General features: G+C 53.2%; 10 protein-coding genes across 10 annotated transcripts; 5 read left to right on the forward strand and 5 right to left on the reverse strand.

Moving 5' to 3' along the window:
• Positions 1-1,349: 1,349 nt before the first annotated feature.
• VE01_00158 (uncharacterized protein) lies at positions 1,350-1,664 on the forward strand (the record flags this gene model as incomplete). Its single annotated transcript, XM_018269691.1, has 2 exons — positions 1,350-1,417; positions 1,493-1,664. 2 exons carry the CDS (start codon positions 1,350-1,352, stop codon positions 1,662-1,664), a joined length of 240 nt encoding a protein of 79 aa, XP_018135130.1.
• Positions 1,665-1,953: 289 nt separating this feature from the next.
• On the reverse strand, positions 1,954-3,731 carry VE01_00159 (uncharacterized protein). Its single transcript, XM_018269692.2, has 4 exons — positions 3,605-3,731; positions 3,482-3,551; positions 2,940-3,435; positions 1,954-2,609 (listed from the first exon to the last, which is right to left on the reverse strand). The coding sequence occupies exons 1-4, from the start codon at positions 3,653-3,655 to the stop codon at positions 2,057-2,059; spliced, it is 1,170 nt and encodes a 389-aa protein (XP_018135244.1). The 5' UTR covers positions 3,656-3,731; the 3' UTR covers positions 1,954-2,056.
• Positions 3,732-3,917: 186 nt separating this feature from the next.
• VE01_00160 (uncharacterized protein) lies at positions 3,918-5,230 on the forward strand. Its single transcript, XM_018269693.2, has 3 exons — positions 3,918-4,164; positions 4,402-4,737; positions 4,794-5,230. The coding sequence occupies exons 1-3, from the start codon at positions 4,045-4,047 to the stop codon at positions 4,944-4,946; spliced, it is 609 nt and encodes a 202-aa protein (XP_018135047.1). The 5' UTR covers positions 3,918-4,044; the 3' UTR covers positions 4,947-5,230.
• Positions 5,231-5,982: 752 nt separating this feature from the next.
• Positions 5,983-8,443, forward strand: SFH1 (Chromatin structure remodeling complex protein sfh1 (SNF5 1)). The gene is made up of 2 exons (XM_018269694.2): positions 5,983-7,937; positions 8,019-8,443. The coding sequence occupies exons 1-2, from the start codon at positions 6,261-6,263 to the stop codon at positions 8,121-8,123; spliced, it is 1,782 nt and encodes a 593-aa protein (XP_018135048.1). The 5' UTR covers positions 5,983-6,260; the 3' UTR covers positions 8,124-8,443.
• Positions 8,444-9,084: 641 nt separating this feature from the next.
• RPL30 (60S ribosomal protein L30) lies at positions 9,085-9,810 on the reverse strand. The gene is made up of 3 exons (XM_018269695.2): positions 9,627-9,810; positions 9,411-9,565; positions 9,085-9,331 (listed from the first exon to the last, which is right to left on the reverse strand). Exons 1-3 carry the CDS (start codon positions 9,703-9,705, stop codon positions 9,236-9,238), a joined length of 330 nt encoding a protein of 109 aa, XP_018135045.1. The 5' UTR covers positions 9,706-9,810; the 3' UTR covers positions 9,085-9,235.
• A 713-nt stretch (positions 9,811-10,523) lies between these two features.
• VE01_00163 (uncharacterized protein) lies at positions 10,524-11,894 on the forward strand (the record flags this gene model as incomplete). The annotated part of the gene is made up of 2 exons (XM_018269696.2): positions 10,524-10,856; positions 10,935-11,894. The coding sequence occupies exons 1-2, from the start codon at positions 10,740-10,742 to the stop codon at positions 11,892-11,894; spliced, it is 1,077 nt and encodes a 358-aa protein (XP_018135046.1). The 5' UTR covers positions 10,524-10,739.
• VE01_00164 (uncharacterized protein) lies at positions 11,215-13,644 on the reverse strand. Its single transcript, XM_018269697.2, has one exon. It carries the CDS (start codon positions 13,474-13,476, stop codon positions 12,133-12,135), a length of 1,344 nt encoding a protein of 447 aa, XP_018135044.1. The 5' UTR covers positions 13,477-13,644; the 3' UTR covers positions 11,215-12,132.
• Positions 13,645-14,332: 688 nt separating this feature from the next.
• On the reverse strand, positions 14,333-16,480 carry VE01_00165 (uncharacterized protein). The gene is made up of 2 exons (XM_018269698.2): positions 15,275-16,480; positions 14,333-14,965 (listed from the first exon to the last, which is right to left on the reverse strand). The coding sequence occupies exons 1-2, from the start codon at positions 16,200-16,202 to the stop codon at positions 14,400-14,402; spliced, it is 1,494 nt and encodes a 497-aa protein (XP_018134996.1). The 5' UTR covers positions 16,203-16,480; the 3' UTR covers positions 14,333-14,399.
• Positions 16,298-18,127, forward strand: VE01_00166 (uncharacterized protein; the record flags this gene model as incomplete). The annotated part of the gene is made up of 2 exons (XM_018269699.2): positions 16,298-16,814; positions 16,871-18,127. The coding sequence occupies exons 1-2, from the start codon at positions 16,701-16,703 to the stop codon at positions 18,125-18,127; spliced, it is 1,371 nt and encodes a 456-aa protein (XP_018135399.1). The 5' UTR covers positions 16,298-16,700.
• A 159-nt stretch (positions 18,128-18,286) lies between these two features.
• VE01_00167 (uncharacterized protein) lies at positions 18,287-21,944 on the reverse strand (the record flags this gene model as incomplete). The annotated part of the gene is made up of 4 exons (XM_059463250.1): positions 18,287-20,048; positions 20,541-20,883; positions 21,132-21,188; positions 21,309-21,944. The coding sequence occupies 4 exons, from the start codon at positions 21,942-21,944 to the stop codon at positions 19,204-19,206; spliced, it is 1,881 nt and encodes a 626-aa protein (XP_059320143.1). The 3' UTR covers positions 18,287-19,203.
• Between the last annotated feature and the right edge of the window lie 83 nt (positions 21,945-22,027).

The raw sequence follows: 22,027 nt of genomic DNA on the forward strand, positions 1-22,027 counted from the left end.
ACGTTTCCAACTGAGAAGATCCGTTACAATGATATTGCGAGTGCGTGGATAACCAAATGGGCGACTCACATAACTTACCAGCTGCCACCCTGACCACTTGATGTTGTAGTTCTTTACGAAGCCATTTCATACACGACGTATGTCGGGTAGGCGAGTACATTCTTGTCGCTAGATTCCTGTCGATGGGTTCTTGTCGCTAGGTTCTTGTTATTAATTCTCGTCACCAAGCTCTTGTCGCCGCGTGGTACTTTCGCCGTAACGCCACAGCCATGATATCTCATGTAGTAGAACCACAGCTTGGGGTCCCCGTCCTTTTTGTTTGCTCTTAGAGCGTGTCTTAATATTGATTTCTTCGTCTTCATCTAGTTTTATGCTATCGCCATATATCCATCTTATTGGATTGACTGCACCCGCATTTAAAAGGGGACGAGAGCAATGCAGCACGTTAAAGCCATACCCACGGGCACTGTTCCATGGTTCAACTGCATTCTGTTGGTTAGTGGACAGGCCTCCTACTGCTCCAACGAACGTAGCTGCTGTGGACGCGCAGCCATGATGCGGACGGCACGCAGACCAGCTTGTGTATATTGTTCGTGCTTCGGAGATTGCGTCTCTTTGAAATAGGGTATACAATGTGATTGTTGGATGAGTGTATTCATAGACATTATGTACCACATCGAAGCTCAAGCTGGAGCTGGAGCTCGGAAAGGGTGTCTGGACAGGTTGTATCATTGAATGCCACTCGACAGGACAGGGCAATGAAGTGTAGCAATAATTCAGGCATACAGTGCAAAGAGAAAGGTATTATATCCAATAATATATGAAATAAATGGGCAGACGACTGCAAGGTACATTCATGCAAGGCTGGGAGCCACCTCCCAATTCAACGCCACCCATGTATCACCGCTCCCCACGCGTACCTCGCGGTTGTAAAATGATTTTGCCCAGGGCGCAACAGTTACTGGCGCAGGGCACGCTCCTCGCGGCCTCAGAGACCAGTGTAAGAGTGCCGTGGGACTGAACATGGTAACTGCGTTTACCACCGCGCGACAATTTGCGGGGAACAGACGGGGGTTGTGGGGAAGACTGGGCCAGACAGGACTTGCAAAGGGCGAAAAGACGCAGCGTTTTGCTCTGTGTATAAGAAGGGATTGATGGGATTGATTTTTCAATCTTTTCATCAGTAGAATCCATTAAATATCATCAATATCTCGACCGTTTTCGACATCTATATCAATATCCAGCCCTGTCTATCAAAAAGTTCGCCTTTCCAGTACCTGATCCTTCACTGGTAAGTTCGCAACAAGGCTAGGCCTCTCACGCAGCCAAACTGACACTAGGCAGCAAGGATGGCCAGCCAAAAGAACGAGAAGGTTCAGCCTTCTAATGCCAAAGAGCACGCCTCAAAGCCTAAAGAGTATGTGACCCTCTTATAGTTCGCGATTTCCACCAGTTGTTTTCCAAATATCCCAGTACTGACACATCGTTGTAGTAAAAAGGCTGGCAAATCGTCCGCGACTCTCGACAGGTACCTCTATGATACAACTTCCTCTGTACAGGAGCGCATGGCATACCAGCCAGTGGACAAGAAATATCGGAAAGACAGCAATGCGTCGAAGAAGGCTGTAGCGGAGCACTTGGAGAAGATCATTAATAAGGTGTGAATCAAGTTGGAGGTGGATAAAATTTGTTTGGGAATTGGACGGAATGCGAACGTTTTATTAAATTTCATTAGAGAATATCAAGCCCGCTGCAAAGCCTCTGTATAAAGTTTTTGGATGTTGAGGAAGGTGATACCTGTACTCGGTGATACTGGCGGGGTCGTTCCCTCCCGGCGCGATGTGGAGTAAGCGGCAGGGTCCAGTGTGGGGTAGCCGCATGCAAGGGGACTTCTCATCCGTATCCACGGTCGGCATCGACATCCATAAAATGAGTATAATAATCATCGATTAAACTCTTGGTTCTATGGCTATTCTTCTTTGTCCGGTTATCACATTGTTTCGAATCCGCAGTCCCATTATCTGTAGCCCATAATAGTACTCCTGGTGCCCAATCTCTATTGACCCTCCTCCACAACCGACTTCTTAATCCCCTCCACAAACTGCCTGACTGCCTCTCCTCCCTGTGCGTACATTGCCTTATTATCAACCTTGATCTTCAATGCTTCGGCCACACTCGGCAGGCCACCCTGCTGCAGAGCTATCGTCAAGCTGCCAAGGCCTTGGCTGAACTGTGGGCTATGCAGCACTCTCTTCAGGATCGCTCGCTTTTGGGACACGCTAAGTGCTTCCAAAGCCGCTTGTGCTGTGCCGCTGGTTGGCTCGACCATGCCGTCGATTTGTGCGGAGGACTCTTGCGCTAAGAGCAGCACAGTCGGAGGCAGGTAGGAGAGGAAGTTGTCGAGTTGCGCTTCTGTGGCATTGTTGATTACGGGGATGGTGGTGGAGGTTGTGAGGAGGTCAGAGAGAGTTGTGTATGGGCCTTGGCCTTGGGCTTCTCCTCCTTCTTCTCCTTGGGCGAGATTGTTGTTGCCACGGAGCGAGGCAAGGAAGTTGTTGACTGCGGTTTGGGCATCTGTTGGTGCTGCGGCAGAGGAAAGAGAGGCATTACTATTTGAAGTTAGCTCTGCGTTAGAAGTAGAGCGATGGTTGAGGGGGAGAATATCAAGACTGGGCAGCAAACATTGGCAGAAGTGCAGGCAACAAGAAGTAACAGGTATTGGCAAAAGTGCAGGCCAGGATGCAGCAAGAAGCGTTTGGTGCAAGCAGGTTCAATGGTATAGTGTTTCTAGCAGTAAATGCGCAAAAACGCCACATATACAGCACCCATCTCCGTTTTCAAAGTCACCAAACGCCTCTTGCTTTCCGTAAAAGCTTTTCTCAACCTATGCTAACTTCGCCTGGTACGCAACGCAATGCAACACAGTGGATATAACCTACGCTCTTCCGCCCTCGGCACCTCCTTCCCTCGACGGCTCGCCCTCCTCACGGACATCTCCACCTGTAGCATCTGGGCCGGCGCCTCCACCACTTCCTCGGTGGTGTTCTGATGGGTCGCCATGGCCTTCTACATCCTCCATGGTCTCGTCCTCATCGTCACCGCCCCTCGGGTTTTGTACATTCTCCAGCTCGCTGCTAACATTGACGTCCTCGCCCTGTAGCAGGGAGTCCACAATTTGCCCGATCTTCTGATCGCGGGTCGAGAATGAGCTTGGGTCATCGGCGCGTTGGGGCTGTGATTGGAGCCAGAATAGGTGGCGCTGGGAGGAGGACGAGAACTTGAGGACAAAGATGCGTCCGTTCGTTTTGGAAGTCGGCTGATCGGAGGTTTTGTATTCGTATGGGACAAAGTGGCCATCGGTTGGGATCATCATAAGATCAAGCTCTGGCTCGTCGAGTTGAGCTGTGCGTGGCCGCCAGCAGAAGTGGATGAGTTCTGGAACATTAGACACATGCTTGAAATAGTTGGAAAGCTACCATACCATCCTCAGAGTAGAGATATATGTAACCCTTCGTTGCCAAAGGTGTGACCTTGTAAGGCTTGCTTGATGTCTGAAGCTGTTGTTAGGAGCCCATCTCAGCTATGCGGCACAAAAGAAGCTTACATCAACTTCACACTGGCCCGCCTTGAACGTGATTATAGGTTGAATAGACATTGTGAAGGTATTGGGGTAGTTGGAAATCTGTGGAGGTTGATTTGGAGAAGCACCACAGCTTTATGAGGGCAGCGCGTTCGTCATGTAGCTATCTACCTTGCGGAGCAAGCGGAACCCGGTCAACCGCTGTAAAGCCACAGCCTAGCCCAAGGTGTGGCTGAGCCCCACAATCATTATCATTAGCCACATATCACATGACATTAGCCCTTGGATTTTCCCCTTCAGCACTCAAACATGATAACCCTACAAAATTAAGCGAAAACATTAGGGCATGCTAAAACTCTACGAGAGTCGCGACAACCAGAACAGTGCAGGCCCGACAAATCCAAGACGACAACACTCAACGAACCGATACCCAACGACCAAACCGAATCGGTTCTTCGTCCAAGATGTCGGCAACTCAAGAGAGTCAGAAGAAGACCTTCGGAAAGTCGACGAGAGAGATTCCTCACCACAGCCAGAAGGCCAGCAAATGGTACCCGGCCGAGGATGAGGCCCAGCACAAGAAGGTGCGTTATAAAACCCAACCCGAGCCAGAGCAAGAGATTGCGACTAGGCGTACTGCACGATTGTCATCTGGAAAATCGAAGGTTGTGGTGTCTGGAGATATTGTGCGATCAGGCTATCAGGGTTGCACCCAAAATATGGACCCAAAGGCATCGATATCAGACAGCGCCACAATTGGATATCAGAGACAAGCAGCTTTAGATTCGCAGAGAGAACAATCGCTAACAGATCAATTATAGGTCCGCAAGACCATCCGTGCTTCCACCCCTCGCTCTTCGCTCGTCCCCGGTACCGTCCTCATTCTCCTCGCTGGCCGCTTCCGTGGCAAGCGTGTCATCCTCCTGAACACCCTCGACCAGGGTGTTCTCCTCGTCACCGGCCCATTCAAGGTCAACGGTGTCCCAGTCCGCCGCGTCAACGCCCGCTACGTTATCGCCACATCCCACAAGGTTGATATCTCTGGTGTCGACTCCAAGAAGATCGAGGAGATCTCCGACGAGAAGTACTTCGCCCGTGAGGCGTCCGACAAGAAGACCGGCGAGGCCGAGTTCTTCAAGCAGGGCGAGAAGCCAGAGGTAAGATTACAGAGCCAATTGCGACGATTGAAAGCGGAAAACTAATAATATGACAGAAGAAGAAGCCTTCTTCCAACCGCGCGGCTGACCAAAAGTCCGTCGACAAGTCTATCCTTTCCGCCATCAAGAAGGAGCCCTTCCTCGTCAGCTACCTCGCATCCTCTTTCTCCCTCCGCAAGGGTGACAGACCACATGAGATGGCTTGGTAAATTGGGGAAGAATGTTCTAGGCGTAGCAGTGGTGTGAGGGAATCGCTCTATTAGGTGCTCGCAGTTGGGCCTTGATGTGGCATCGGTCAACAATTGCTGGGCGCTTTGTATTCAGACAACTTCAACGCATCAAAGACATTACAAAGCATTCCAAAACTATGTTGCCTCGAAGAGTGATGAGTGTGATCATGGATAGTGAATTTATGGGTTTGAAAGGAGTGATGAGATCAGGTATTGACATGAGGTTAGAGCAGAATTGAGACACGGGATCACATAGATTTCCATCCAGCTTTTAATGGTTTAAAACTTCCCTTGTGCAGTTTCCATACCCCCGCCCAAGCCCGGCATTCCTTTCAAGCCAACGATATTTGGAATGCTTGTGATAACCAGCTTTTACAACTCCCAAGTTATCCCCACCGTTGCGGCCCTGTTAAGCCACCTTCCAGCAGCTGACAAGATGAGAAGAAAGTTCCCCCTGGACTCCCAGTTTATACCGTTTATGCCCACCGTGATATATTACGTTTCATCCTTCCACCAACGCCTGGGAGAAAGCTTGGCTGAGATAAAGGCATGGAGAGGACAAAGGAGAGTGAGATCTTTCCACGCCAGCTTGGAGGTCTGAACTCCTTTGAGGAACAACAAAATTATGTGTGATCGCGGCCAGCCCCGGGTCCGGGTTTCGTCATAGTTGCTTTACGTGCCTAATGTCTCGGCATTCCCTGTCCAGTGCTTTTTCCTGGCAACTGGCGATATAAATGATTCAAGCGTGCATGAATGAGATGATAGACAAAAACATACACATTGGGTACCGCTGGCGATTGACAACAACCCACCACAAATATATACCATTTCCCCTTGTCTAGTATAGTATTTATAGTATTTATGATTCTCAAAATTTATCACAACAAGTCCGAGATAAGTGTGTGCTTTTTGGTGAAGTTGTGTTGGTGGGGCCTGTCAATTGGAGGAAACGCACGTGATGTATATATTGACGCTAGTCTGAAAACATCTAGCGTAGACGTTCCTCCCATCGCATCGCGATTTTGAGTCGAGAACGCGACGAACTGAGCTCAGGTAGAGAGAGATCCAACACCAGCAAGCCTACAGGCCGTCGCAAACTCGACACTCAACATTATATACTGTCTAAGCGCAGTGTATGCAAGCTGTGGCTTCACAACGCCAGCCGACCACGATTTTATTTCCCCAATTGGCGCCAAATCGCACCCAAAACTTCACAAGGGCGTCCCATCGACGCACAGCTTAGCCAGGTCCCATTAACGTCGGCCGCGCGCTTTACATGCGTAACAAGACAAAATGACCGCCAAAGCACCGCCCCAGGCTTTTATTTCTAGCTATGCTCCACGACTACGGACATACGCCAACTCACTCCTCACACCAATAATACAACCTGCTGCAGCCGTTGCGACTCCATCGTCAAGAACAACGAAACGAGGCACAACAGCCATTAACTACGCAGAAGATGGGTTTGAAGATTATGATGAAGATGATGATGAAGGACGGCGCAGGCCCACCGGTTTAAGGAGCTTGAGGAGGGAGGAGACCCTACAGGCAAAACAAGATGTCGCGGACAAATTTGGAAAGGAAGCAACAGAACCAGTCGAGGTTCAAGGAGTATGGAGAGAATGGATGGGCAAGGCTCGTTCAGGGAAGCCAGATCTCCAAGCTCACTCGCAGGCATCACTGCCTCTCACTCTCGTCCCAATTCGCATCGATGTCGACATTCCAGCCTTCATTCCACAAGCCCCTCTTCCTCTGCCATCAGGCGCAGCTTACAATAATATCGACCCCTCATTACCAGTATATCGCACACCAGATGTCACAGTACCCTACCGGCTAAAGGATATCTTTCTCTGGAACCTCCACGAGACTCTTACCACCACAGACCAGTTTGCGCAATGCATGGTGCAGGATCTAGACCTCCCGAACCGCCAAGCGCTGGCCATGGAGATCAGCAAGCAGATCCGCACTCAGCTTGAAGAGTATGCTGGCGTTGCGCTCCACCCTCTCTTTCACTCACAGCAAACTCCCGCTGCCAATGGGACTGCTATCAAAACGATTCAAGCAAGTACCGCGTCGCGTGACCATTCCGCAACCCCTGCCGTCAGCGGACGAGGAACTCCTTTACATGCGCCTCACCTGTCAACAAATGGGTTCTCCACGCCAGTGAAGGTAGTTACACAAGAAGTTACAGCCTCAGCGGTTCCTATATCACAGGAGGCTGACGACCACAACCCGGACGACACGTATCGTTGTATCATCACCTTGAACATTAATCTCTCCAACAATCTCTACACAGACAAGTTTGAATGGTCGCTATTGCACCCACCTGGAACTGCTGAAGTCTTTGCGAAACAAACATGCGCGGATATGGGACTCTCCGGAGAATGGGTCCCAGCGATGACCCATGCTATCTACGAAGCTGTACTGCGCCTGAAGAAAGAGGCATGCGAATCAGGAGGGCTCGTAGGTGGATACGGCGGCGAAATCCCCAACGAAGCAGTCCACGGTTCCGAGGCCGGCTGGAGATACGACAACGAGCACCTAGCCGACGAATGGGAGCCCAAGGTCGAAGTCCTCAGCAAAGAAGAGATCGAGAAGCGAGAAGGCGACCGCGAGCGCCAGATCCGCCGCATGCGCCGTGAGACTGCGCGATTCTCGAGTAACACGGGCATGCTGGGCGGGATGCCGCAATCAGGCGGCCTTGGGTTTTTCGACCCTGGAGAGCCGACGGAGGAGCGGATGGGTCGCGGTGAGCGCAGTAAGAAGAAGAGGCGCTTCCGTAGCTTGAGTCCGCTTGGTCGATCGGGGACTCCAGGTGGGAGGGGGACGCCGGACACGGGCTCCGGTGTTGCTGGGTATGGTGGTGGTGGAGGCTTGAATGATTATGAGAGGACTACGTGGCGGTGCGCGCACTGCCGGGTCTGGGGAACGGCTGTGTGGGGTGTGAGGGATGGGCCTGCTGGCACAAGGGTACGTTTTCTTCTTACCTCCCTACGTGTTCACTCGCGGAGACAGTCGTATCTATTCATGTGCTTTACTAACGAGACTTAGACACTGTGCAACAACTGCGGTTACCTGTACGAGCGTGACCGGAATCTACCAGCCTGGACAAAGGACTTGCACAAAAGCGATCTGCGCGCGACCGATTACCGGTAGAGTTGGATGGGTTGATGGAAAGAACTCCGTCCCCACGGGCATTGCTGTGTGTGTTATAGAGAACAGGGAATTTCGGGGCTTGGGGAAGGCTGGGTATGGGAGCGTTCAGGCGTTAATGTTGCGGGCGGTTCGATGTGCATGGGTTCAAGGCTCAAATCCTCGGGATCCTTTGGGGCAGATGTACTATGGGAGCTTGAAGTATTGGAGAGACGCACTGCGTATTGCACTTTGTATCAACACTTATAGCGTGAGCAATGGGGGCGTCACGCGCCATTGGTAGTGAGCAGCACTTGGAGCAAAATATTAAGAAATTTCGGATCATATCCTATGGACTGGTTATACGGCAGAGCAGCACAAGTGAAGTTATTAGAGCATTTATACTATGATTGTCGTGATGGCCAGAGAGGCAGTCCCCGGTGGCGTGAGGGGTTGGGATCTCATCTCCAAACCCCCCGCTAAAGAACCTCCATTTCGTTTTTGAGAATGTTCTGATATGATAGTCACAAGTTATGGGACGCAAAACTACGAACCATTATGAAAAGCTGTTGTACTATCCTTGGTGTACCCTATAGCAAGCCACGGAATCACTTGTTACAGCTTCGTTCTTACTGTCATTGGTGTGTTGTTGTCGTCTCACTTGTTATTCTCACCACCATTCTATCCCACCGTCGAATCCTCGCCCTAGAATTCTTCACTGGGCTCACCACACCGTTTCGAGTGCGTCTTGAAAATGGCAGTCGTCAGCTTTCGTTCGATCGTCACTCCTGCCCATAACTGGTCTCACTCTGGGTTCTTCGTAGGCCAACCAGTTGATACAGCGGATTGGATGGTGATATTAACCATCCCGTCTCATGTGGTATCATGGAAGCGCGGGGAAATGATTACGTTTGATATTGAAGAGCAGACATATTAGGATGGGCGGGGAAATAGTCACATTTGATATTCAAGAGCACACATAACTTGGGTGGGACGCTATTGGCATTGATGGGTATATATAAAGGGACTAAATGTACCCTCCACACTTCTGTCGCTCAAGTTAATTTCTCCAGTTGACCGTTCATCAAAATGACGCCTAGTGACCACCCAAAACCACCAACAGAGACTCCGATCGCTTAAGCGACCTGGCTCAGGATATCGGAGTCACCGCCGTCGAGGACGACCATGGTGCCAACGCGGAACATCTTACCGCAAGCGGTACCGAGCTCCAGCTAGACGGGGAATTAGTACTCCTCCAGACTTTGCGGAAAGTCCTTCTCAGGAACGCAGGGGGATATGGGGAGGACGTACGTTGTTGCCGTTGAAGTGGTGGACGGGGCTCTTGGAGAGCATGGCGTAGTACTCGAGCTCGGACTTGCGGAGGGGAGGGGTGTTGCCGGAGATGAGAACCAGCTTGGCCTTGCCCATGCGGAGCTGCTTGAGGGAGGACTTGTAGCCGAGGACGACTGCGCGCGTGTTAGTTTTTTGATGCTGTGGATATATCTCAGAAGGGATTGGGAAACGTACCCTTGCCGGACTTCATCACAAGCGCGAGGCGCGAGTTGATGGTGTCGCCGGACTTCTTATCCTTACGGGAGGGAGCCATTTCGAGGATTAGAAGGGTTGAAGGTAGAGTGGTTGTTGGTTGGCGATTGGCGGTTGTTGGAAGAAAGTTCGTGGGATTTCGTCGCAATTATTATTATTTTGCGTGTGCGTTCGGATATGTTGAGCTAGTCTGGAATAGACGCTAGCGTACAATCTGGCCCTGCCAAGTTGATTTTTGATTTTGCTGAGTCAGCCAGGGAAAGAGGGTTGTATCACGTGATGTGGTATTTGAAAGATCGGTGGATTAGACGAATTGCGTGCGAATACGTTCAAATTGCCCACTCACCCACTCAATCCTCAGTACCACCACCACTATTCATGGATGTACACCTCCTTTTTCCCATTTCTATTATTTTATTATTTATTTTATATAAGAAGTTTGTTAGCTACTACTATCTTCCTCTATAAACTCGTATTTCGCTTTCTGTGCACCGCATATATTGAAAGAAGTGTTACTCATCGGCATCATTACTATCATTTATCCACCAAGGTTACTGGGATGACTTCCTGTTCTTCCCAGTACCAACCGGCGTCGCATTCACCACCAACCCTTCATCAATGTCCATGACGACTATTTGATAGCTAGAATAATATGCTTTTATTTTTTTATACGTTTACATACTTCTATATATCTCATCCAAACGAGCCCTAAAACGGCCTTTTTCTTTGTGCACAAACTCGAAAATACCTCCATCGAACAGCAACCTTGAGAGGTATTTGTCTCTTGGTTTTGGCCAAATGCGCGGGGCCACGCCTGCTAGTGAGCACAAACACCATTCGAGCACGTAACCTTTGTGGTTATTGTCCATCCGTCCTTCCCCTCCCTCCCCCTCCCCGCCATATTTCAACGTCGCTCCCCTTCCTCACCCCTCACCCCTCCTTCCTTCCTCTTTCTCTTTCTTCCTTCTTTATTCTTCATCTTCTTCCATCAGCATCTGTCTTCTGCATCACAAACCACTCAAAGCATACTTTTTTATTGGCATTTTGATTAGTATTCGTTCTCTTTCTGTGCGACACGGCATTGATATTTTGAATATGACTTCTCCAAGTCCGGATGCGCTGCTGCAGCTCCCCGTCGAGATTATCCTTGGCATAGTCAAGCAGCTGGAATGGCAGCCGAGCGATATTGGGAGTTTGCTATGCAGTTCCAAGGTAGGCAGACTTCACGTCTCATCGCTGCACAACTCAGCTTTTATTTTCAGTTCACTAACGTATTCGCTCCTTCTATAGACAACCAGATTCATCCTCAAGAGCCACGAAGAGCATCTCTCCCAGCAATTCACATCCCACCTCTACACGCCCTCCTCACTCGACCCCATCCTCGCCTCCACCATCCCTCCCCAGCCCATCCTTGACCCCCCCTCCACCGCCGCCTCACAACCCAAGCGCAGGCGCCCGCAGAAATTCACCCCCCCGCTCCGCTTCCCCTACACCTACCCCTGGACTGCCGAAATCCACAAACGCAACGCAATCTTCTGCATCCTCTCCACCTCCCCCCTCCTCTCCATCACCCCGCCGCGCCTCCTCTCTCTCTTCGAGACGTCCACTCGGCTATGCGCCAACTGTCACCATGGGGGGATCACAGCGTTTAAAAGCCATGGTCTGAATACCCTCCTCAAACTCTCGGATGCGAGGGTTACTGCACATACTCCTATTTCCAGCGACGAGAAGAGCGTGAATGGCGATGACCTCGGCAGACGCGGTCAAGAGGCTTGGTTGGCGCAACAAGATGCGCTTGCTCTTGCGAGCGCCTTGGCCCTCGTCTGGGTTGCAAGCACGGTTTTCGAGTACGGCGAGCGCTCCACCTGGGGCGCGGGCGGGTGTGAGCACAACGGTCACGCCGCCTCCGCGACGTCAGGCGCGCCAGAGAGCAGTGATAGCAGCCTCGTGGAGCGACAATGTATATACCGCGAGCTGGCTCTGGCTCACGGGCCGTACTTTCTGTGGTGCAGTGTGCGTGGATCCGAAGCGGAGAGGAAATGGGTGAAGGAGACCCTGGATGAAGGTGTGGAGGGGCTGAGGGAGTACGAGAATGGTGGGAGCGGGGCGGGGATGAGGAGTCTGCAGAGTGTGGTGTTGAGGCGGTTTGCGGACCTGAAGGGGTGTCAGGTTTGGGAGGGGTGGGATGAGGTATTTTCGTGTGTTGGGGAGGAGATTGTGAGGTGTAGGGCGAGGAAGGGGAGTTGTTAAAGTTAAGGGGTTTGATGGGTGTATGTTTTAGCGCGGTAATGGAAGGATGCGCGGGTTTGAGTATTTGTATGGTTGGAAACAATGCGGTGTTTTCTCTATTCTTTGGTGCCGAAGCAAAATAAAGATTATAAGTTAAAAAGTCTATAATAATGGTATCTCTCCCATCAAATCCCCGCCGTAAAACGCCACCCCCCCGTACCCCCCAAACGCCTCCCAAAAAAAACAAATGAAACCCCATCTATCTCCTCTGCTCCTGACTACACCTCCTCCGATCCAACCTCTTCACCACACTCCCCAAGCAAACCTTCAACATCCCCTCCCCCGTCAACCTCGGCGCCTCCCCCTCCTCCGCCGGCCCCCCCATCCACGTACACGTATCCACCATATCCCTCACCCCCCCTCTCACCAACCCCTGAATCCCATCATCGAGCTCACTCAGTGCCTCCTTCGCACCCTCCTCATTCCCAACCTGGAAGAACTGCACGCCTATCTGATGGGGTGCCGCTTCGAGCTGATCCAGCTTCTTGGCCGCCACCAACAAGACGCTCTCGACGTCATCACTGGGCACGCCATCGGTGATGGTCAGGATGTTGAGCGGCTTCACCGCGTCCATGGCGTCGGTGTTTAGAGCGCTGACGCCGTGCTGGGCGATGAGATGCCCGAGGTAGGGCTTGAGAATCGCGCTTAGACGCGTGCCGGTTGGTGTTCCGCCACCGGGTCGGACGGCGGCGAAGATGGAGGTGATGCGCTCGGCTGTGGTGATGTTCCTGTATCCCCCGCCCGCGATGCCCTCAGTCGGCACGCCGGGGTCAGAGGACTTGTGGTTCAGGAAGTAGAGGTCTATCCCGTTTGTGTCGTGTGCGACGATGGTGGGGAGGAGAGCAGCGAGGGCTTGGGAGGTTTCGCGCCAGGAGCGCCCGGCCATGGAGCCGGAGTCGTCGATGAGGAGGACGGTGTCGAAGGTCGTGAGGAAGGAGTAGGGATCTTCTGGCCCGGCGCTGGTGGTGGTGATAGAGGCGGGAGGTGTGTAGGCGGGAGATGGGCCGAGGACGGGGCCGGATTCCGCGGTGGGAGAGGGTGTGTAAGCTGGTGGTGGCTCGTTGGAGGGGACGGTGAAGGCGTTGAATCCTGCGCGAACGGGACGGCGGGTTGGAGGGCTGGGGTTGAGGAGTTCAGAGCGCTCTGGGGGTTGGAGGGTAGATTGTGTTGCTGGGAGCTCGACGGGGGAGATTGGGGAGACTGGGGAGGGGGGTGCGCGGGAGGCTTCGCCCTCGTCGGCGGAGTTCCAGGAGTTGCGGGAGGAGGTGGAGAGATTGCTCTTCTTGCGGCGGAGAGAGGCTTTCAGGGAGGAGAACATGTTGGTGGATTTGGGGGTGGAGAGGAGGGTGATGCCGGGGAGGGAGATGGGGGGGTCGGGTTGGATGGCGTTTGGATGTCTGGATGTTCGGCCGGTGCTGAAGTGGGAGTTGTCTACCAAGCCCAAGGGGCCCTGGCCGTGACTGTATGAGTAGATGTTGCGTGGGATGCTGTCGTCGACTGGTAGTTGCCATAAAGGTGTGTTGTTATATGGAGGAGAGGACATGGTGTCGTTGGGAGGGTAGCTGTTTGCTACCAGGTGAATTTGGGGTGAAGTGTTTGTTTTGAGTCCGAGGTAACAAAGAAACCCAAAGGTCTTTGTGAAGTATGCGGATCTAGTTAGGATGATTCAGGTGTCTGGTAATACAGAGTACTCTGAATGTGTAGATGTGTAAGTGCTTAATGAGTAAGTCCATCTCAGTGAAGTCATGCATTTATTATATATATCACATTTCCAAGACTTCCAACATCCAACAACCCAACATGAACGCTGGTCATGGGCGGCAAAACGGCAGGTCTGACCTACATTGTGCCTTCTAGTATGCCTCTTTCACTGCCACTAAACATATTGGTCACAGAAATTGCCATCGTGCCCCTTGATGGGCGCTTGTGTTGGCCTGGGCCAGCGCATAGAGATACCATACAATTGGAAAGTTTGCGTGACGCCGCCCGCCGCTGTGGATTGTATGTGGGGTCTGAAGTTGGGGTCGAGCAAGGCTGTGTCCCGAAACTATGTGTGGCTGTGATATCTGTGTGGGTGGGCACGTGGGCCAATCACAGTGGCGGTTTCAGCTGCTGCCGACTACCGAAACGGCGCAGTTTCGCCAAGGCTGAGGGCGGTGCATTGCATCGGCGTGCCCATCAACATACTGTTCCCATCTTCTCTCAAAGCGTCTCCGGATTCTCGGTCCCATGTGAGGGATTCAGGGGAGACACGAGGAAGTAGGCGATCTGTAAGGTAATCGGTAATCTGCCTCGGTTCGGCCTCGGCGAGAAGTCGCCATGGTTACGGGATTTAAGCTTTAAAGATCACCAGGGCTAATCGTGGCTCATTAGATCCTATGGAACATATTTCATCATTGTTTCCATCTATGTATTCAAAACAACGCCGCGCTTACCCGTAAATGACTCTCAAAGCGGCGCTACCCCTCATTCCTCCGGGGTCCAGTCCCAGCTGCCCGCCCCAAAGAACCTCTTCGACAAAGCGCTCGACGTTAGAAAGCCCTCGAGTTTGAGTCTCGAATCCGTCGCCACGCTCTTTGTCAACCGGAAGGGTTCTACCCCTTCCACGCTCTCCCACGACGTACTCGGCCGCTCTGCTTTCCAGTTTCCGCGGTCGATGCCGACTCCCGATGCTAGCATCGCCTGGATGAAATCCAGTGCGGGAATGAGCCTTGTACGTAACCCGCAGTGCGCGTGATTTTTGTCGTACTGGTAGGAGGGGCACTGTCGTAGGGCTGTGATGAGGTTCTCAATGTCTCCATCGTAGGGCTCGGGGTAATCCTCCTCGTTGACTAGCAGGGGGGAGGTAAAGGCAAAGATACCCTTGTTAACGAAGAACTTGACCATCTCACCGAGCTGGAAGGAGTCGCAGGCGGCAGAAGAGTCATAGAACATCTTGCATTGCCGGTCGCGAGACGAATAGAGACGTATAAAGTGGGACTGAAGAGACGCGATGGTATGAAGGATGCAAGTTCGACGATAATGGAGCTCGGCTACATACCGTCAGCTCTATAATTAGGACCGTGTGCCTGGAATGCCAGCCCTAAGGATTCGAGAGCCTCATAACGGTTTTTAGCTCGTCGCCAAGGCAACATCATAAGGTAGAGTATGAGTAGGACTTCCTACTCCTCTAACTTTAAGGCGTCTCCAACTATAAGGCATATTCATGACAAGGCTCCTAAAAGGCACCAAGCCATACAATCATAGCCTCGCGGGTATTACGTCGTAAACGACGAAATACACAAGAAACCAACATAGCCAAAAAGCACAATGACTCAAACACATAAGAAATCCCACATTACCTTCAATCCCATCAGGCAAATCCCACCACACCCCCACCTGCCCACTCTGCATCCCTCCTCCCCCTCCCCACCTCGCACTGCCCCTAAACACACACTCCTTCGTCGCCGCCGCAAACTTCACCCTATCCTCCAACAACCACGCCACCAACATCTTCTGCCTCAACAGCTCCTCGCTTGCAAAACTCACCGTCCCGTATGTCTGAGGCCACGGTACCCTCTTCGCGCCTCGAACATACCTTCCCACCGTAGCTGCGCAGTCGAAGCGATCTGCCATCACTGCAAGGATCGCTAGGTATGGTATAGAGAGCTTGGACGTCGCGTCGCCGCTGTGGAGGATATGCAGGAGGTCTGCGAGTATAGGAGCGCGCCCGCCAACATGTGTCGCGTCATCATCATCTGTGATAGCGACGCGGGGCAGGTCGGCGGGCTGTGCCTCAGTGGGTACAACGCCGCGAGCTTTGAGAGCGGCAAAGCTACTCGCTATCTTCGTAGCTTCTTGAAATCGTGCGTCGGTGAGGAGGCGCGAGAAGTACGCAGAGGTCTTGGTGAGGGTATCGAGACGAACGCGGAAGAGCGTGCGGTCAGATGGCAGGCCGGGTTTGGAGAAGGGCGACAGTCGCGGAGGGAGGGCGGAGTTGAGCGCGAGGATTGTACGGGTTGAGTGGCTGTTGGTGAAGGTTATGTCGAGGAGGATATCGCCTGTGGCGCGGATATCGATGAGGTTGACTTCCTCCTTGTCGACGAGTAGAGTCTGGGGAGGCTCTGGAGAGGGCGCGGGCTTAGGCTCCTCTGTGTTGGCGGCCTTATGAGCGGACTTCGCATCGTCTTTGTTGGCGGCCTTATGTGCGGGCTTCGCATCGCCTTTGTTGGTGGCCTTTTGGGCGGGCTTCTGGGCGATCTTGCGTGTGCGGCTCGACTTTGTATCCATGGCTGATGAGGCGCGTTGAGGCGGACATCTGATGCGATGTCTCGTGCTGGCGGGAAAGTGTGTGCGTCGCTCCCCAGATCTGTTGTAAATGAAGTATATTTATGTTATATATGCATCATATGAATAACTATGTCGTATATAACCCGCTTATGTGGCTGCCTTCCCAAAGATACTATCCCCAGTTATAGTATTGCCAGATCTTGGCATGGTCGCTCACCAAAACTGAACGCCATTCCGCCTAACTTGGATGCGGTGAGGCTGTAAAAAACAGTGGATCGTTACAATCATACGGAGGGGGGAGAATCGTATAGCCGTCGATGTTCTAACAGGGCCCATCTACTTTGTCAGCCTTCCCCCGCCAAGACAAGGCTACCACCACCCTACCCTTCACAAAACAAAAAAATCGCGGGGCAGCACGTGACAACAACCTCTTTCTCACCTCCATACTTCCCCCCCTCGTGCTCGCCCTCACAAACCCACCGGGTTACAGAGGCCAAGATGGAGTACCTCCTCCGCTTCATCCAGACGCACGAGACGTTTCGGTTGCCCGAAATCCAAGCCCTCGCCGACCTGGAAGGCATCCCCATGGAAGTCATCTCCTACAGCCTCGACGTACGTGCCCGTCCCCCCCCACCACCACCACTCCCTCACTAACCCCCGTCTCCCAGTCCCCCTTCTGCACCCTCAAACTCCCTGATGACGATTCCGCCCGCCGCCTCCTAAGCCGCAGCATCACCGCAAAAGCAATCTACGCCCTCTGGGGCTCTGGTCCCACCTACCCCACGCTCCACGAGTCCGTCCTCGCCACATCCACGCCCTGGTGGCCGCAATTCCAAGGGCAGAGCTTCAAATTCACCATCGATAGCTTCCAGGGGTCGCGCACCCACGCCGATATCTGCGAGCTCATCAACTCCTTCGCATACATGTCCTTCACCGGCCCCGTGGCCCTCAAGAATCCAGATATGCGCTTCTGCGTCCTCGAGGACTGGGCGTTCGACGCGCAGGCTCACGGATCGAGTACACCGCAGCACCTCTACCTAGGGCGTCTGGTGGGGACGTCCCAGCGCGAGATAGTGGGGAAGTACGATCTTAAGAAGAGGAGATATATCAGCACCACATCCATGGACGCGGAACTCGCCCTAATCACCGCTAACATCGCACTCGCTCGCCCCGGCGCAATCTTCTACGACCCCTTTGTCGGCACGGGCTCCTTCCCAGTCGCATGCGCGCATTTCGGTGCCTTGGCATTCGGATCCGACATCGACGGGCGTGCGATCCGCGGGAAGGGGGGGAGAAATCTGAGGGCCAATTTCGCGCAGTATGACCTCGCGCCGGGGTTTGGTGATAGTTTCGTGGCGGATTTGACGAATAGCCCGTTACGGCCGGGACGGTATCTGGATGGGATCGTGTGTGACCCCCCCTATGGCGTGAGGGAGGGGTTGAAGGTGTTGGGGCATAGAGAGAAGAGGGTTGGGCCTGTGTATGATGGTCCCGACGCGCATCACTTGCAACCCGGGTACGTGCCACCGAAGCGGCCGTATTCCTTCTCCGCGATGGTAGGGGACCTCCTTGCCTTCGCAGCAGGGTCGTTAGTAGAGGATGGGCGACTAGCATTCTGGATGCCGACTGCGAATGAGGAGGAGGTGAGGCTTGAGGTGCCGGGACATCCGGATCTGGAGCTGTTGAGTGTGTGTACGCAGAGTTTTAATAAGTGGTCGAGACGGCTGTTGACGTATCGGAGGAGGGGGGAGGGGGAGGTGAGGGGGGCGTTGGTGGGGATTGATGGGACGAAGGTTGGGGGGGGGGAGGTGGAGGGGGGGGTGAGTGCGGATGAGTTGAATCCGTTTAGGAAGAGGTATTTTGAGGGGTTTGCGGCGAAGGGGGGAGAGAAGGGTGGGTTTGCGGGTGCGGGTGTGGGTGAGTGATGTGATGTGATGTGGTTGATGTGTTTATGACCTTAGATGCGTATATGCGTATAGACAAGAGGGTAGGAGTTGATTCCTTCCTCTTAATAGCTGTCCTAGAAACCCTCTGTGGGTAAATATAAAAGCAGTGACAAGCTAAAAATAAACAGATGGTGCCGTATTTATTAAGTCCGTAGGGATAACTTGTCAAATATTAAAATCTTCCCGCCTCTCTTAGTCATTAACAAAGACAAGCATCACTCCAAAAAATCACATATAAAACCCGATTATAATAGAGAGCCATCTTAATTGAAGTAACCCATCTAAGAAACCAACCTCCATACTATTCATACACACTCCCCCCTTGCCATGCTTCTCCCCCCCCACTAGAAAGCCAAATCTAGCAAAAACAACAAAAGCATCCCCTCCCCAATCCTCTAACATAGCAATCCCTTTTGCCCCCCTAATAAGCCGAAAACTCCATCCCCTTGGATTTTTAAAAAAGGAAGCTAGACGAACGAATACATACTGGGTTGCCGAGGCGAGGCGACACAATGATGTCCTCGCCCCGCCTAACCGTACGCAGTGTCTTCGCCTAGCTTCTCTTTATCCCCCCGGTCACTCCTGTGAAGAAGCTATAAAAATGACCCAGGTAAACGCCGGACTTGTTTTTCTTTCCTCTCTCTTCTTTCCGATTTCCGATTTCCTACTCTCTTTCCTTCCTTATACAAAGCGGACGCATCAGATCGATCTGTAGGAACGCCAACTCCAAGCCGAACCGTCATCGAGTTCTTTCTTTGAGTCGTTTGTTACTGAGAGTTGAAAGACAGCAACGGCAATGACGACAACGTAAGTGTTCGTTCTTCAAGAACGTTTGCTGACACAAAAGAGGCATGCAACGATCTCGACCTCGATCTAGACCTCGATCTCGATCTGAACTTCCGAACGAAGCAAGCAAGCTTGAAAGGCGCCTGTCCTCCTCTTCACGTATGGTTTATTTGCTCAACAAACATCATCAAACTCAGACAAATACATCTACCACACCACCCCTCCACCACGACGTCTTTCCTCTAGACGCCGACCATCACGGAATCAAATCACGGATTCCAAGGCCTACTCGCCAACTCGCAGAAGCGGCGAATGACATTCGTCGTCCCAGCACCATTGCCCTCGTCACGAACAAATCGCTTAGCAACCATAAGTTTACTCCTCGTATCCTGCTCATCAAGGTGCAGCGGCGCCTCACTCTCAACGTACTCCGATACGCGCTGGCCAATGGCACGCACAATCGCAATCGAGTAGAGCACATCGCGGTTCTCGCGGCCATCGAGCAGACTCCTCAGCGCAGCAAGGGTCTCATCAACTTCCTTCGCCGAGCCGGGGTCATTGTCGTGCAAGCGCAGGGTGACGAAGTGGCCGAGATGGAACCAGAACTCCATCTCACGGAGCTTATGGTAGTCACCCGTCGCGGGGGGTTTAGTGAGGGAGTTCCCCTCCGCGATCTGGGAAGTGACGAGGTTCTCGAAGACAGCGAGGCGGGCAGCGGCCTCGATGGGGTCTTCGGCGGGGGGGATGCCGTCTAGGCGGGGAGGGGCGGGGGTTGCGGATGCAACTTCGGCGGCGGAGCGAACTAGGCAGGCGAGGGACCAGACGACGCGGCCTTCGATGGAGGCGGTGTAGAGCATTTCGGCGGGGTTGTCCGGGGTGGCCTTGGCGAACTGGTTGAGGAGGATGGCGAACTGCTCCATGACGATCTTGTCTTTGAGGAGGTACTCGAGGCCGTCGGTGTAGTAGAAGCGGGATTCTAGGAAGCTTTCGAGGCCGTTGACGTAGATGGAGAGCCAGAGGTGCTTGATCTCGTCGATGGTGGCCTGTTCGGGTTTGAAGTCCTCAGCCTTGGAGGGCAGCTTTAGGAGGAGGTCATCGACCTTGCAGGGCTTGGCTGTGGTAATGAGGTCAGCGCTTCCGTCGTTGGAAAGGAGTGCAAGGAGACGGTTGGGAGAAAAGTTGTCCACTCGAAGTTTACCAGGCTTCTTAGGGGGTGTGCGAGGGGCCTGGCGCTTGTTTCGTCCACTGGATTGTTCCTTGGATTGTTCCTTGGAAATGGAAGCCTTCTGATTGCTATCTTTCACTTGAGGAGCATCATTTACGCAGCTGGTGGATTGAGAATTACTCTTCGACAGCTGCGGTTGGTTTAGAGGACGCAACTTGCTTACTCCGGTATCTCCAGCTTGAAGAGCGGCCGTCTGAGAGTGGGCCACCTGAGAGTCTGACGTGGGTGGACTAGCAAAGCGGCTACGGCCTCCCACTTGGAGAGGATTGGTATAGCCCGATGTCTTTGGTGGGCACGGCGTTGGAGGGGACGATGAGGGAGGGCTGGACGAAAAAAATGGCGACGAGCGAGCTAGCTCATCTCCATAGAAATACTCCGTACCTTGGGTAAACTGTGGTGCACCCTGTGGAGCCGCGACAGCCTCAAGCGCAGGGTCAATCGCGGACGAGTAATCGAACTGCTGCGCCGAGCCCGGAGAGCTCACGCCAGCCGACAGCGACGCATCGAAAGCCATAGCTGGGACCTGTGCGCCGTAGCCCTGCAGCATGGACGGCTGGTTGCCGTACGGGTTGGCGGTCGCGAGGGTAGCGGCCTGGAGCGGCGCCAACGAGGGCGCGGGCTGGATGGGCGAGGGGCCGGGCTGCTGCTTGAAGATGGGGTCGTAGCCCAGGCACTCGCGCTTGGACTTCTGGCAGTTGCGGCACGCGGGGTGAGCTTCGTCGCACTGTGTTTCGGGGAATTGTTTGTCAGTATGGCGGTGCTAGCTTGGATGTTTTGATATGGGTGAGGGGACGGGAGACGCTGGTTCGCGAGAGACGCGAGACGAGAACACGCGAAGGGAAGGTATGGATCGGGACCGATCTAAGGGAATATGCGAGAGGCACGAAGCGAAGCCTCGCGTCAAATCAACCGAAGGGAGCGAACGACAGACGCGAGAAAATTGTGGAAAGCGGGAAATTTTGGCGAACTGACCTTTATTCTTCTCTTCCTGCACGTCAAACAGCCTGTTTTGGTTCGACGTTTGATCTCCTAGATGGAAAGGATGGAGCGTCAGCGATGACGATCATCAAATTGCCCTTAACCCTTCAGTCGCGGGTTAATGTTATCGGGGATGGGAATTGGGGATTGATTTCTATTTATTTTATTTACCTTCTTGTGTCGGCCGCCACTCATGACGCGGTTGTCTGGACCTGGCAGCGCGTATCGCATGTTCTGTCCCGTTGGGTCTGAGGTGACATTGGAATACTGGTGAGATGGGTGAGGAAGAGTCTGATTGTTATGGTAGTATGGGCCACCCATCTGCGCGACGGGCGGAGGCAGCTGGGAACCCATGTGCTGCGCGTGTTGCTGCTGCTGCTGCTGCTGCTGCTGAACTTGTTGCTGTTGTTGAGCTTGCATCTGCTGCTGCTGTTGCTGCTGCTGTTGTTGAGCTTGTTGATGGGGGTCGAGAGTGCGCATGCTGGGCAGTGAGATGGAACTGTTGCTCCCTGTCGGGCTTGCGCGGTATGGTTCGGGGACGAGTTGTTGGGTTGGAGCAGGGTAGGAGTACTGGGCGGCTGAAAGACCTGGCGAAGGGTAGGAAGTCGGACTTGGATAACTGGCAGGCGGCTGACGTGACGACTGAGCTCCAGATTGTTGCGGCTGCGACATCGACGGGGAGGGTGCAGAAGAGTCGATCGCGGTCGCGTTCTGGTTCGCGTGGGCGATCTGGGCGATCTGAGAGATCTGGTCGTCGGGGTCGTTCTGCAGCTCGACGTCGAGGTGGTTGCTGAGAGTAGGATCCATACGGCGTGGATGTTGGGGGGTATTCGATTCGCAGGTTGGGAAAACGGTCGCGGGTGTTTCTTCGATCTACCAAGGCTGGCTGG

The sequence above is a fragment of the Pseudogymnoascus verrucosus genome (genome assembly GCF_001662655.1).
Source record: "Pseudogymnoascus verrucosus strain UAMH 10579 unplaced genomic scaffold scaffold_1, whole genome shotgun sequence".
Classification (NCBI taxonomy): Eukaryota; Fungi; Ascomycota; class Leotiomycetes; order Thelebolales; family Thelebolaceae; genus Pseudogymnoascus; species Pseudogymnoascus verrucosus.

Coding starts and splice junctions, on each gene's coding strand:
- VE01_00159 (XM_018269692.2), bottom strand. CDS start 3,655: ATGTCTATTCAACCTATAATCACGTTCAAGGCGGGCCAGTGTGAAGTT. Junction 3,552..3,604: donor CGGGCCAGTGTGAAGTTGAT/GTAAGCTTCTTT, acceptor CAACAGCTTCAG/ACATCAAGCAAGCCTTACAA. Junction 2,610..2,939: donor GGTGCCGAGGGCGGAAGAGC/GTAGGTTATATC, acceptor AACTTCAAATAG/TAATGCCTCTCTTTCCTCTG.
- VE01_00160 (XM_018269693.2), top strand. CDS start 4,045: ATGTCGGCAACTCAAGAGAGTCAGAAGAAGACCTTCGGAAAGTCGACG. Junction 4,165..4,401: donor ATGAGGCCCAGCACAAGAAG/GTGCGTTATAAA, acceptor GATCAATTATAG/GTCCGCAAGACCATCCGTGC. Junction 4,738..4,793: donor AGCAGGGCGAGAAGCCAGAG/GTAAGATTACAG, acceptor ATAATATGACAG/AAGAAGAAGCCTTCTTCCAA.
- SFH1 (XM_018269694.2), top strand. CDS start 6,261: ATGACCGCCAAAGCACCGCCCCAGGCTTTTATTTCTAGCTATGCTCCA. Junction 7,938..8,018: donor ATGGGCCTGCTGGCACAAGG/GTACGTTTTCTT, acceptor AACGAGACTTAG/ACACTGTGCAACAACTGCGG.
- RPL30 (XM_018269695.2), bottom strand. CDS start 9,705: ATGGCTCCCTCCCGTAAGGATAAGAAGTCCGGCGACACCATCAACTCG. Junction 9,566..9,626: donor TGTGATGAAGTCCGGCAAGG/GTACGTTTCCCA, acceptor ACACGCGCGCAG/TCGTCCTCGGCTACAAGTCC. Junction 9,332..9,410: donor ACCACTTCAACGGCAACAAC/GTACGTCCTCCC, acceptor TTCCCCGTCTAG/CTGGAGCTCGGTACCGCTTG.
- VE01_00164 (XM_018269697.2), bottom strand. CDS start 13,476: ATGTCCTCTCCTCCATATAACAACACACCTTTATGGCAACTACCAGTC.
- VE01_00165 (XM_018269698.2), bottom strand. CDS start 16,202: ATGGATACAAAGTCGAGCCGCACACGCAAGATCGCCCAGAAGCCCGCC. Junction 14,966..15,274: donor TTTGCCTGATGGGATTGAAG/GTAATGTGGGAT, acceptor GACGGTATGTAG/CCGAGCTCCATTATCGTCGA.